This window comes from Oncorhynchus nerka, linkage group LG19 (genome assembly GCF_034236695.1).
Source record: "Oncorhynchus nerka isolate Pitt River linkage group LG19, Oner_Uvic_2.0, whole genome shotgun sequence".
Classification (NCBI taxonomy): Eukaryota; Metazoa; Chordata; class Actinopteri; order Salmoniformes; family Salmonidae; genus Oncorhynchus; species Oncorhynchus nerka.
In genome coordinates, this window is record NC_088414.1 from 47,859,241 (window position 1) to 47,873,213 (window position 13,973).

General features: G+C 47.6%; 1 protein-coding gene across 1 annotated transcript in view; it reads right to left on the reverse strand.

The window, feature by feature from the left end:
* The window catches only part of proser1 (proline and serine rich 1), a 66,178-nt gene that overhangs the window by 12,765 nt on the left and 39,440 nt on the right, over window positions 1-13,973 (reverse strand). Inside the window, 2 exon segments of the mRNA XM_065004996.1 lie at window positions 4,493-5,564; window positions 5,567-5,758. Coding sequence (XP_064861068.1) covers window positions 4,493-5,564; window positions 5,567-5,758 — 1,264 coding nt within the window.

The window sequence follows — 13,973 nt, forward strand, 5'->3', positions numbered from 1 at the left end:
ATTCACCTAGATTCACAGCCGTATACCCCCCCCCACACACACACACAATGACATTCTAGACGATTCTGTGCTTCCAACTTTGTGGCAACAGTTTGGTGAAGGCCCTTTCCTGTTTCAGCATGACAATGCCCCCGTCAACAAAGAGAGGTCCACACAGAAATGGTTTGTTGAGATCGATGTGGAAGAACTTGACTGGCCTACACAGAGCCCTGACCTCAACCCCATCGAACACCTTTGGGATGAATTGGACCGCCGACTGCGAGCCAGGCCTAATCACCCAACATCAGTGTCCGACCTCACTAATGCTCTTGTGGCTGAATGGAAGCAAGTCCCAGCAGCAATGTTCCAACGTCTAGTGGAAAGCCTTCCCAGAAGAGTGTAGGCTGTTATAGCAGCAATGTTCCAACATCTAGTGGAAAGCCTTCCCAGAAGAGTGGAGGCTGTTATAGCAGCAATGTTCCAACATCAGGTGGAAAGCCTTCCCAGAAGAGTGGAGGCTGTTATAGCAGCAATGTTCCAACATCTAGTGGAAAGCCTTCCCAGAAGAGTGGAGGCTGTTATAGCAGCAATGTTCCAACATCTAGTGGAAATCCTTCCCAGAAGAGTGGAGGCTGTTATAGCAGCAAAGGAGGGACCAACTCCATATTAAATACCCATGATTTTGGAATGAGATGTTCGATGAGCAGGTGTCCACACACTTTCGACCATGTCATCTATATTTTAAGTTAAACTATGAAAAAATATAAATTGGACCTAAACGAGAACCAAATACTAAAATACTGCTTGCCATTCAGCATTAAGGTGATTGAGGGTAAGGCCTTGAGATGGACTAGCATCATGTCCAAGGGGTGTCGTTTTACATCAAGCTCTCACTACAGAACCAGGAGATAGACTAGCATCCTGTCCAAGGTGTCGTTTCAAGCTCTCACTACAGAACCAGGAGATAGACTAGCATCCTGTCCAAGGTGTCGTTTCAAGCTCTCACTACAGAACCAGGAGCTAGACTAGCATCCTGTCCAATGGGTGTCGTTTTACATCAAGCTCTCACTACAGAACCAGGAGATAGACTAGCATCCTGTCCAATGGGTGTCGTTTTACATCAAGCTCTCACTACAGAACCAGGAGATAGACTAGCATCCTGTCCAATGGGTGTCGTTTTACATCAAGCTCTCACTACAGAACCAGGAGATAGACTAGCATCCTGTCCAATGGGTGTCGTTTTACATCAAGCTCTCACTACAGAACCAGGAGATAGACTAGCATCCTGTCCAATGGGTGTCGTTTTACATCAAGCTCTCACTACAGAACCAGGAGATAGACTAGCATCCTGTCCAATGGCTGTCGTTTTACATCAAGCTCTCACTACAGAACCAGGAGATAGACTAGCATTCTGTCCAATGGGTGTCGTTTTACATCAAGCTCTCACTACAGAACCAGGAGATAGACTAGCATTCTGTCCAATGGGTGTCGTTTTACATCAAGCTCTCACTACAGAACCAGGAGATAGACTAGCATCCTGTCCAATGGGTGTCGTTTTACATCAAGCTCTCACTACAGAACCAGGAGATAGACTAGCATCCTGTCCAATGGCTGTCGTTTTAAGCTCTCACTACAGAACCAGGAGATGGACTAGCATCCTGTCCAATGGGTGTCGTTTTACATCAAGCTCTCACTACAGAACCAGGAGATAGACTAGCATCATAAACCATGACTGCTTACTAAATGCTGTTATAAAACCGAGGACTTCGGCCACTGTTATACTAATGACGTGATAAAAGACCTTATGGAAAATCTACCTGTAACAAGTAGTAGATAGGACTTGTAACCCTGTATATCAGCCACTCTGTGTGAGGCCCAAATGGTACCCTTTAGAGTGTACTACTTATGACCAGGTCACATGGGTATAGTAGTGCCCTATATAGCCAATAGGGTGCCAGTTGTGACAAATTCCATGTATGGTATATAGTCGGAATAATTGTGCCTCTGATAGAGTTCTCTAGACTGACCCACCTACTGAGACAGTTCTATAGACTGACCCATCTACTGATACAGTACTACAGACTGACCCATCTACTGAGACAGTACTACAAACTGACCCATCTACTGATACAGTACTACAGACTGACCCATCTACTGATACAGTACTACAGACTGACCCATCTACTGATACAGTACTACAGACTGACCCATCTACTGAGACAGTACTATAGACTGACCCATCTACTGAGACAGTACTATAGACTGACCCATCTACTGAGACAGTACTATAGACTGACCCATCTACTGATACAGTACTACAGACTGACCCATCTACTGATACAGTACTACAGACTGACCCATCTACTGATACAGTACTACAGACTGACCCATCTACTGAGACAGTACTATAGACTGACCCATCTACTGATACAGTACTATAGACTGACCCATCTACTGAGACAGTACTACAGACTGACCCATCTACTGATACAGTACTACAGACTGACCCATCTACTGATACAGTACTACATACTGACCCATCTACTGATACAGTACTACAGACTGACCCATCTACTGAGACAGTACTATAGACTGACCCATCTACTGAGACAGTACTACAGACTGACCCATCTACTGATACAGTACTACAGACTGACCCATCTACTGAGACAGTACTATAGACGGACCCATCTACTGATACAGTACTATAGACTGACCCATCTACTGATACAGTACTATAGACTGACCCATCTACTGATACAGTATTACAGGCTGACCCATCCACACAATAACTGTTTGTAGGGAGCTTCATGAAATGAGTTTCCATGGCCGAGCAGCCGCACACAAAGTGAGTGATGAACCACGCTTCACCGCCTGACAGTCTGACAGATGAATCTGGGTTTGGCAGATGCCAGGAGAACGCTACCTGCTCCAATACATAGTGCCAACTGTAAAGTTTGGTGGAGGAGGAATAATGGTCTGGGTTTGGCAGAAGCCAGGAGAACGCTACCTGCTCCAATACATAGTGCCAACTGTAAAGTTTGGTGGATGCCAGGAGAACGCTACCTGCTCCAATACATAGTGCCAACTGTAAAGTTTGGTGGATGCCAGGAGAACGCTACCTGCTCCAATACATAGTGCCAACTGTAAAGTTTGGTGGATGCCAGGAGAACGCTACCTGCTCCAATACATAGTGCCAACTGTAAAGTTTGGTGGATGCCAGGAGAACGCTACCTGCCCCAATGCATAGTGCCAACTGTAAAGTTTGGTGGATGCCAGGAGAACGCTACCTGCCCCAATGCATAGTGCCAACTGTAAAGTTTGGTGGATGCCAGGAGAACGCTACCTGCCCCAATACATAGTGCCAACTGTAAAGTTTGGTGGAGGAGGAATAATGGTCTAGGGCTGTTTTTCATTGTTCGGGTCCCTTAGTTCCAGTGAAGGGAAATCTTAACCCTACAGCATACAATGACATTCTAGATGATTCTGTGCTTCCAACTTTGTGGCAACAGTTTGGGGAAGGTCCTTTCCTGTTTCAGCATGACAATGCCCCCGTTCACAAAACGAGGTCCATACCGAAATGGTTTGTCGAGATCGGCGTGGAAGAACTTGACTGGCCTGCACAGAGCCCTGACCTCAACCCAATCGAACACCTTTGGGATGAATTGGAACGCCGACTGTGAGTGAGGACTAATCGCCCAACATCCATGCCCGACCTCACTAATGCTCATGTGGCTGAATGGAAGCAAGTCCCAGCAGCAATGTTCCAACATCTAGTGGAAAACCTTCCCAGAAGAGAGGAGGCCATTATAGCAGCAATGTTCCAACATCTAGTGGAAAGCCTCCCAGAAGAGACAATGCTGTTATAGCAGCAATGTTCCAACATCTAGTGGAAAGCCTCCCAGAAGAGACGATGCTGTTATAGCAGCAATGTTCCAACATCTAGTGGAAAGCCTTCCCAGGAGAGTGGAGGCTGTTATAGCAGCAATGTTCCAACATCTAGTGGAAAGCCTTCCCAGAAGAGTGGAGGCTGTTATAGCAGCAATGTTCCAACATCTAGTGGAAAGCCTTCCCAGGAGAGTGGAGGCTGTTATAGCAGCAATGTTCCAACATCTAGTGGAAAGCCTTCCCAGAAGAGTGGAGGCTGTTATAGCAGCAATGTTCCAACATCTAGTGGAAAGCCTTCCCAGAAGAGTGGAGGCTGTTATAGCAGTGAAGGGGGGGACCAACTCCATATTAATGCCCATGATTTTGGAATGAGATGTTGGACGAGTTTCAATCACTTGGACCAGAGTTCTGAGATGAGGGTTTTATCTATAGCAGCAAGGGACATTTTCATTTTTCACATTCTCCAACTGTATTCATCTAGAAAATGTAATCGCATTTTTTAATCGTCACAATGCTGATGTACGTACAAACTGGCAGACAGGCACACATACATACTGCATGATTCTCTCTCACTCTCTCACTCTCTCACTCTCTCACTCACTCACTCACTCACTCACTCACTCACCCAGGCTGGAAGTTGGAGCTGAAGGCAGAGGCAAAGCCAGGTAGAACGGGAGAGGAGGACGGAACTCCTGTTGCCACGGCCGCCGAATGGAGAGGGGCTACGGTTGCTACGGACACCCCGGCACCCATGAAGGAAGACAGGACGGGGCTCCCCGCCCCAGGTCCTCCTGAACCTCCAAATCCCGAGAACCCCCCTGGACTGGGCCCTGGAACCAGCCCCGGGAAAATAGATGGGGTGGTGGTCAGACCCATCCCAAAGGGAGAGGCTCCGCTTGTGGCTACGCTGTGAGACAGGCCTGGATAGGCCATGGAGGTCTGGGGGTGGGAGGTGGGGGTCATGGAGGACAGGGAGGAGGATGGAGGGAAGGGTGAAGAGGAGGACAGGGAGGAGGGGAAGGGGGAGAGGCCGGGGTAGTGAGGGGGAGCCGGGCTGGAGGAGAGGGCCTGGAGGCTGGCCATAGCAGCAGGGCTGGGTAGGGAGCCCTGGGGAGAAGAAGAGGGGTGGGACAGACCCAGGGAGCGGGCTAAGGCTGCTGATCCACCAGGCATCACCAGAGAGCTGAGGGAGGGAGTCCCCGCACGTGAAGGGCCTTTAAAGGCAGAAGGGACTGGGCTGTTACTGCCACTGCCTGTCCCCCCTCCTGTTCTAGCCAGTGGGCCGCGGTGCTGCTCGCTGTAGAAGGATGCTTGGGCCTGGCCGGACAGGGCTGGGGAGGGCTTGGGGCTGGGGGCCGAGGAGGAGGAGGGAGGATAGCTGCGGATCACCGACCCAGACGGGGTGGTCTGGTATGCGGGCAGGCCAGGGAAGGCAGGGCCTGTCTGGGGGTTGTACTGCGGAAGGCCCATGGAGGTACCCTGAGGGAGGGGGTCAGGGAGGGGGTCCTTGGGGTAGGGGTGTCTGACCGAGAGGCACCAGCATGGAAGGGAGAGGGGGAGAACGCCCCTGGGTGGTGGGGACCGGGGTGCCACAGGGGTAGCTGAGGGGGTGTGGGCCTTAATGACGGAGGGGTGGTGGGGGCAGATGGGGGAACCGGATGGGAGGGGACCCCCTTTGATGACGGAGGGAGAGGGGCGGGGGAGGGAGAGGGGGCTAGAGGGTTCTGGGAGGGGACCTTACCAGGGAACACAGGGGTGATGGGGGTGGTGGGAGTGGGGTGAGAGGGGGAGGGCACGGGAGGGACTGTGGGGGAGCCGAGGGGAGATGGGAGGGCTGTGGAGTTGACACCTGTGACAGGGTGCTGTTGTTGATTGGCAGGTCTGGCGTAGCCTGGAGACAGAGTAAGACATCAAGATTAATAACACAGTTAGCCTGGTACCAGATATTTGTTTTTGTGCCAACATTCCACTCCGTGGTATGGATTTCAGGCAACAAGACAACTAGCCTGGTCCCAGATGTGTTTGACAATGACAGCAATTGGAGTCGGCAAGACAACACAAACAGATCTGGGACCAGGCTAGAAGACAACTCCTAACAGTAGGCTATCATGTTCCATTTTCTTTTAACTATATTTCTTGTGCATTAAAAGTGAGAGAGAGTGTGAGCAAGCAGCAAGCAGCCAGAACGCTAGCAACCGTAGCCTAGCAACCCCCCTTCAGCCAGCAAGCCAGAACGCTAGCAACCGTAGCCTAGCAACCCCCCTTCAGCCAGCAAGTCAGAAAGCTAGCAACCGTAGCCTAGCAACCCCCCTTCAGCCAGCAAGCCAGAACGCTAGCAACCATAGGCTATCAACCCCCCTTCAGCCAGCAAGCCAGAACGCTAGCAACCGTAGCCTAGCAACCCCCCTTCAGCCAGCAAGCCAGAACGCTAGCAACCGTAGCCTAGCAACCCCCCTTCAGCCAGCAAGTCAGAATGCTAGCAACCGTAGCCTAGCAACACCCCCTTCAGCCAGCAAGCCAGAACCACAGGGGACAGTGACGTGAGACCCTAGTCAGAAGTAATTCACTATATAGGGAATAGGGAGACATTTGGGACCTTTATAGGGCCCTATAAAATACACCTTGTGGAGAACGAGGACTGAATCACAGAATCCAGACCAACAAAAAAAATGAATTGAGACTCGGCCTTGTCTCAGGATGGTAAGTTGGTGGTTGAAGAGATCCCTCTAGTGGTGTGGGGGTTGTGCTTTGGCAAAGTGAGTGGGGTTATATCCTTCCTGTTTGGCCCTGTCTGGGGGTATCATCGGATGGGGCCACAGTGTCTCCTGACCCTTCCTGTCTCAGCCTCCAGTATTTATGCTGCAGTAGTTTGTGTCGGGGGGCTAGGGTCAGTTTGTTATATCTGGAGTACTTCTCCTGTCTTATCCGGTGTCCTGTGTGAATTTAAGTATGCTCTCTCTAATTCTCTCTTTCTTTCTCTCTCTCTCGGAGGACCTGAGCCCGAGGACCATGCCTCAGGACTACCTGGCATGATGACTCCTTGATATCCCCAGTCCACCTGGCCGAGCTGCTGCTCCAGTTTCAACTGTTCTGCCTGCGGCTATGGAATCCTGACCTGTTCACCGGACGTGCTACCTGTCCCAGACCAGCTGTTTTCAACTCTCTAGAGACAGCAGGAGCGGTAGAGATACTCTGAATGATTAGAGATAGAGATACTCTGATCTGGTTAACCAATAACCTTCTATTAGGACAGGAAACAGAGAGGTGAGGTCTAAGACACTGTGTCAGCTGGTTGACCAATAACCTTCTATTAGGACAGGAAACAGAGAGGTGAGGTCTAAGACACTGTGTCAGCTGGTTAACCAATAACCTTCTATTAGAACAGGAAACAGAGAGGTGAGGTCTAAGACACTGTGTCAGCTGGTTAACCAATAACCTTCTATTAGAACAGGAAACAGAGAGGTGAGGTCTAAGACACTGTGTCAGCTGGTTAACCAATAACCTTCTATTAGAACAGGAAACAGGAAACAGAGAGGTGAGGTCTAAGACACTGTGTCAGCTGGTTGACCAATAACCTTCTATTAGAACAGGAAACAGAGAGGTGAGGTCTAAGACACTGTGTCAGCTGGTTAACCAATAACCTTCTATTATAACAGGAAACAGGAAACAGAGAGGTGAGGTCTAAGACACTGTGTCAGCTGGTTGACCAATAACCTTCTATTAGAACAGGAAACAGGAAACAGAGAGGTGAGGTCTAAGACACTGTGTCAGCTGGTTGACCAATAACCTTCTATTAGAACAGGAAACAGAGAGGTGAGGTCTAAGACACTGTCAGCTGGTTAACCAATCACCTTCTATTAGAACAGGAAACAGAGAGGTGAGGTCTAAGACACTGTGTCAGCTGGTTAACCAATAACCTTCTATTAGGACAGGAAACAGGAAACAGAGAGGTGAGGTCTAAGACACTGTGTCAGCTGGTTAACCAATAACCTAGTGGCTGCTCCACTGGATGTCATAAGGTGAAAGCACCAATTTGTAAGTCGCTCTGGATAAGAGCGTCTGCTAAATAACTTAAATGTAAATGTCTATTAGAACAGGAAACAGAGAGGTGAGGTCTAAGACACTGTGTCAGCTGGTTAACCAATAACCTTCTATTAGAACAGGAAACAGAGAGGTGAGGTCTAAGACACTGTGTCAGCTGGTTAACCAATAACCTTCTATTAGGACAGGAAACAGGAAACAGAGAGGTGAGGTCTAAGACACTGTGTCAGCTGGTTAACCAATAACCTTCTATTAGAACAGGAAACAGAGAGGTGAGGTCTAAGACACTGTGTCAGCTGGTTAACCAATCACCTTCTATTAGGACAGGAAACAGAGAGGTGAGGTCTAAGACACTGTGTCAGCTGGTTAACCAATAACCTTCTATTAGAACAGGAAACAGGAAACAGAGAGGTGAGGTCTAAGACACTGTGTCAGCTGGTTAACCAATAACCTTCTATTAGAACAGGAAACAGGAAACAGAGAGGTGAGGTCTAAGACACTGTGTCAGCTGGTTAACCAATAACCTTCTATTAGGACAGGAAACAGAGAGGTGAGGTCTAAGACACTGTGTCAGCTGGTTAACCAATCACCTTCTATTAGGACAGGAAACAGAGAGGTGAGGTCTAAGACACTGTGTCAGCTGGTTAACCAATAACCTTCTATTAGAACAGGAAACAGGAAACAGAGAGGTGAGGTCTAAGACACTGTGTCAGCTGGTTAACCAATAACCTATTAGAACAGGAAACAGAGAGGTGAGGTCTAAGACACTGTCAGCTGGTTAACCAATCACCTTCTATTAGGACAGGAAACAGAGAGGTGAGGTCTAAGACACTGTCAGCTGGTTAACCAATCACCTTCTATTAGAACAGGAAACAGAGAGGTGAGGTCTAAGACACTGTGTCAGCTGGTTAACCAATAACCTTCTATTAGGACAGGAAACAGGAAACAGAGAGGTGAGGTCTAAGACACTGTGTCAGCTGGTTAACCAATAACCTTCTATTAGGACAGGAAACAGGAAACAGAGAGGTGAGGTCTAAGACACTGTGTCAGCTGGTTAACCAATAACCTAGTGGCTGCTCCACTGGATGTCATAAGGTGAAAGCACCAATTTGTAAGTCGCTCTGGATAAGAGCGTCTGCTAAATAACTTAAATGTAAATGTAAATGTCTATTAGAACAGGAAACAGAGAGGTGAGGTCTAAGACACTGTGTCAGCTGGTTAACCAATAACCTTCTATTAGAACAGGAAACAGAGAGGTGAGGTCTAAGACACTGTGTCAGCTGGTTAACCAATAACCTTCTATTAGGACAGGAAACAGGAAACAGAGAGGTGAGGTCTAAGACACTGTGTCAGCTGGTTAACCAATAACCTTCTATTAGAACAGGAAACAGAGAGGTGAGGTCCAGAGCGACTTACAAATTGGTGCATTTAAACGTGTTAACCCTCGCAAGGCTGCAGGCCCAGACGGCATCCCCAGCCGCGCCCTCAGAGCATGCGCAGACCAGCTGGCCGGTGTGTTTACGGACATATTCAATCAATCCCTATACCAGTCTGCTGTTCCCACATGCTTCAAGAGGGCCACCATTGTTCCTGTTCCCAAGAAAGCTAAGGTAACTGAGCTAAACGACTACCGCCCCGTAGCACTCACTTCCGTCATCATGAAGTGCTTTGAGAGACTAGTCAAGGACCATATCACCTCCACCCTACCTGACACCCTAGACCCACTCCAATTTGCTTACCGCCCAAATAGGTCCACAGACGATGCAATCTCAACCACACTGCACACTGCCCTAACCCACCTGGACAAGAGGAATACCTATGTGAGAATGCTGTTCATCGACTACAGCTCGGCATTCAACACCATAGTACCCTCCAAGCTCGTCATCAAGCTCGAGACCCTGGGTCTCGACCCCGCCCTGTGCAACTGGGTACTGGACTTCCTGACGGGCCACCCCCAGGTGGTGAGGGTAGGCAACAACATCTCCTCCCCGCTGATCCTCAACACGGGGGCCCCACAAGGGTGCGTTCTGAGCCCTCTCCTGTACTCCCTGTTCACCCACGACTGCGTGGCCACGCACGCCTCCAACTCAATCATCAAGTTTGCGGACGACACAACAGTGGTAGGCTTGATTACCAACAACGACGAGACGGCCTACAGGGAGGAGGTGAGGGCCCTCGGAGTGTGGTGTCAGGAAAATAACCTCACACTCAACGTCAACAAAACTAAGGAGATGATTGTGGACTTCAGGAAACAGCAGAGGGAACAGTAGTGGAGAGGGTAGCAAGTTTTAAGTTCCTCGGCATACACATCACAGACAAACTGAATTGGTCCACTCACACTGACAGCGTCGTGAAGAAGGCGCAGCAGCGCCTCTTCAACCTCAGGAGGCTGAAGAAATTCGGCTTGTCACCAAAAGCACTCACGAACTTCTACAGATGCACAATCGAGAGCATCCTGGCGGGCTGTATCACCGCCTGGTACGGCAACTGCTCCGCCCTCAACCGTAAGGCTCTCCAGAGGGTAGTGAGGTCTGCACAACGCATCACCGGGGGCAAACTACCTGCCCTCCAGGACACCTACACCACCCGATGTTACAGGAAGGCCATAAAGATCATCAAGGACATCAACCACCCGAACCACTGCCTGTTCACCCCGCTATCATCCAGAAGGCGAGGTCAGTACAGGTGCATCAAAGCTGGGACTGAGAGACTGAAAAACAGCTTCTATCTCAAGGCTATCAGACTGTTAAACAGCCACCATTGAGTGGCTGCTGCCAACACACTGTCATTGACACTGACCCAACTCCAGCCACTTTAATAATGGGAATTGATGGGAAATGATGTAAATATATCACTAGCCACTTTAAACAATGCTACCTTATATAATGTTACTTACCCTACATTATTCATCTCATATGCATACGTATATACTGTACTCTACATCATCGACTGCATCCTTATGTAATACATGTATCACTAGCCACTTTAACTATGCCACTTTGTTTACTTTGTCTACATACTCATCTCATATGTATATACTGTACTCGATACCATCTACTGTATGCTGCTCTGTACCATCACTCACTCATATATCCTTATGTACATATTCTTTATCCCCTTACACTGTGTATAAGACAGTAGTTTTAGAATTGTTAGTTAGATTACTTGTTGGTTATCACTGCATTGTCGGAACTAGAAGCACAAGCATTTCGCTACACTCGCATTAACATCTGCTAACCATGTGTATGTGACAAATAAAATTTGATTTGATTTGATTTAAGACACTGTGTCAGCTGGTTAACCAATCACCTTCTATTAGGACAGGAAACAGAGAGGTGAGGTCTAAGACACTGTGTCAGCTGGTTAACCAATAACCTTCTATTAGAACAGGAAACAGGAAACAGAGAGGTGAGGTCTAAGACATTGTGTCAGCTGGTTAACCAATAACCTTCTATTAGAACAGGAAACAGGAAACAGAGAGGTGAGGTCTAAGACACTGTGTCAGCTGGTTAACCAATAACCTTCTATTAGGACAGGAAACAGAGAGGTGAGGTCTAAGACACTGTGTCAGCTGGTTAACCAATAACCTTCTATTAGGACAGGAAACAGGAAACAGAGAGGTGAGGTCTAAGACACTGTGTCAGCTGGTTAACCAATAACCTAGTGGCTGCTCCACTGGATGTCATAAGGTGAAAGCACCAATTTGTAAGTCGCTCTGGATAAGAGCGTCTGCTAAATAACTTAAATGTAAATGTCTATTAGAACAGGAAACAGAGAGGTGAGGTCTAAGACACTGTGTCAGCTGGTTAACCAATAACCTTCTATTAGAACAGGAAACAGAGAGGTGAGGTCTAAGACACTGTGTCAGCTGGTTAACCAATAACCTTCTATTAGAACAGGAAACAGAGAGGTGAGGTCTAAGACACTGTGTCAGCTGGTTAACCAATAACCTTCTATTAGGACAGGAAACAGGAAACAGAGAGGTGAGGTCTAAGACACTGTGTCAGCTGGTTAACCAATAACCTTCTATTAGAACAGTAAACAGAGAGGTGAGGTCTAAGACACTGTGTCAGCTGGTTAACCAATCACCTTCTATTAGGACAGGAAACAGAGAGGTGAGGTCTAAGACACTGTGTCAGCTGGTTAACCAATAACCTTCTATTAGAACAGGAAACAGGAAACAGAGAGGTGAGGTCTAAGACACTGTGTCAGCTGGTTAACCAATAACCTTCTATTAGAACAGGAAACAGAGAGGTGAGGTCTAAGACACTGTGTCAGCTGGTTAACCAATAACCTTCTATTAGGACAGGAAACAGAGAGGTGAGGTCTAAGACACTGTCAGCTGGTTAACCAATCACCTTCTATTAGGACAGGAAACAGAGAGGTGAGGTCTAAGACACTGTGTCAGCTGGTTAACCAATAACCTTCTATTAGAACAGGAAACAGGAAACAGAGAGGTGAGGTCTAAGACACTGTGTCAGCTGGTTAACCAATCACCTTCTATTAGAACAGGAAACAGAGAGGTGAGGTCTAAGACACTGTGTCAGCTGGTTAACCAATAACCTTCTATTAGAACAGGAAACAGAGAGGTGAGGTCTAAGACACTGTGTCAGCTGGTTGACCAATAACCTTCTATTAGAACAGGAAACAGAGAGGTGAGGTCTAAGACACTGTGTCAGCTGGTTAACCAATAACCTTCTATTAGAACAGGAAACAGAGAGGTGAGGTCTAAGACACTGTGTCAGCTGGTTGACCAATAACCTTCTATTAGGACAGGAAACAGAGAGGTGAGGTCTAAGACACTGTGTCAGCTGGTTAACCAATAACCTTCTATTAGAACAGGAAACAGAGAGGTGAGGTCTAAGACACTGTGTCAGCTGGTTGACCAATAACCTTCTATTAGGACAGGAAACAGAGAGGTGAGGTCTAAGACACTGTGTCAGCTGGTTGACCAATAACCTTCTATTAGAACAGGAAACAGAGAGGTGAGGTCTAAGACACTGTGTCAGCTGGTTGACCAATAACCTTCTATTAGGACAGGAAACAGAGAGGTGAGGTCTAAGACACTGTGTCAGCTGGTTAACCAATAACCTTCTATTAGGACAGGAAACAGAGAGGTGAGGTCTAAGACACTGTGTCAGCTGGTTGACCAATAACCTTCTATTAGGACAGGAAACAGAGGTGAGGTCTAAGACACTGTGTCAGCTGGTTAACCAATAACCTTCTATTAGAACAGGAAACAGGAAACAGAGAGGTGAGGTCTAAGACACTGTGTCAGCTGGTTAACCAATCACCTTCTATTAGGACAGGAAACAGAGAGGTGAGGTCTAAGACACTGTGTCAGCTGGTTGACCAATAACCTTCTATTAGAACAGGAAACAGAGAGGTGAGGTCTAAGACACTGTGTCAGCTGGTTAACCAATAACCTTCTATTAGGACAGGAAACAGAGAGGTGAGGTCTAAGACACTGTGTCAGCTGGTTAACCAATAACCTTCTATTAGGACAGGAAACAGGAAACAGAGAGGTGAGGTCTAAGACACTGTGTCACAATAACTGTGTCCACAGTCTGAAAGCACCAATTTTAACTCTGGATAAACCTTCTATTATGTCTATAAGAACAGGAAACAGAGAGGTGAGGTCTAAGACACTGTGTCAGCTGGTTAACCAATAACCTTCTATTAGAACAGGAAACAGAGAGGTGAGGTCTAAGACACTGTGTCAGCTGGTTAACCAATAACCTTCTATTAGAACAGGAAACAGAGAGGTGAGGTCTAAGACACTGTGTCAGCTGGTTAACCAATAACCTTCTATTAGGACAGGAAACAGGAAACAGAGAGGTGAGGTCTAAGACACTGTGTCAGCTGGTTAACCAATAACCTTCTATTAGAACAGTAAACAGAGAGGTGAGGTCTAAGACACTGTGTCAGCTGGTTAACCAATCACCTTCTATTAGGACAGGAAACAGAGAGGTGAGGTCTAAGACACTGTGTCAGCTGGTTAAGATAACCTTCTATTAGAACAGGAAACAGGAAACAGAGAGGTGAGGTCTAAGACACTGTGTCAG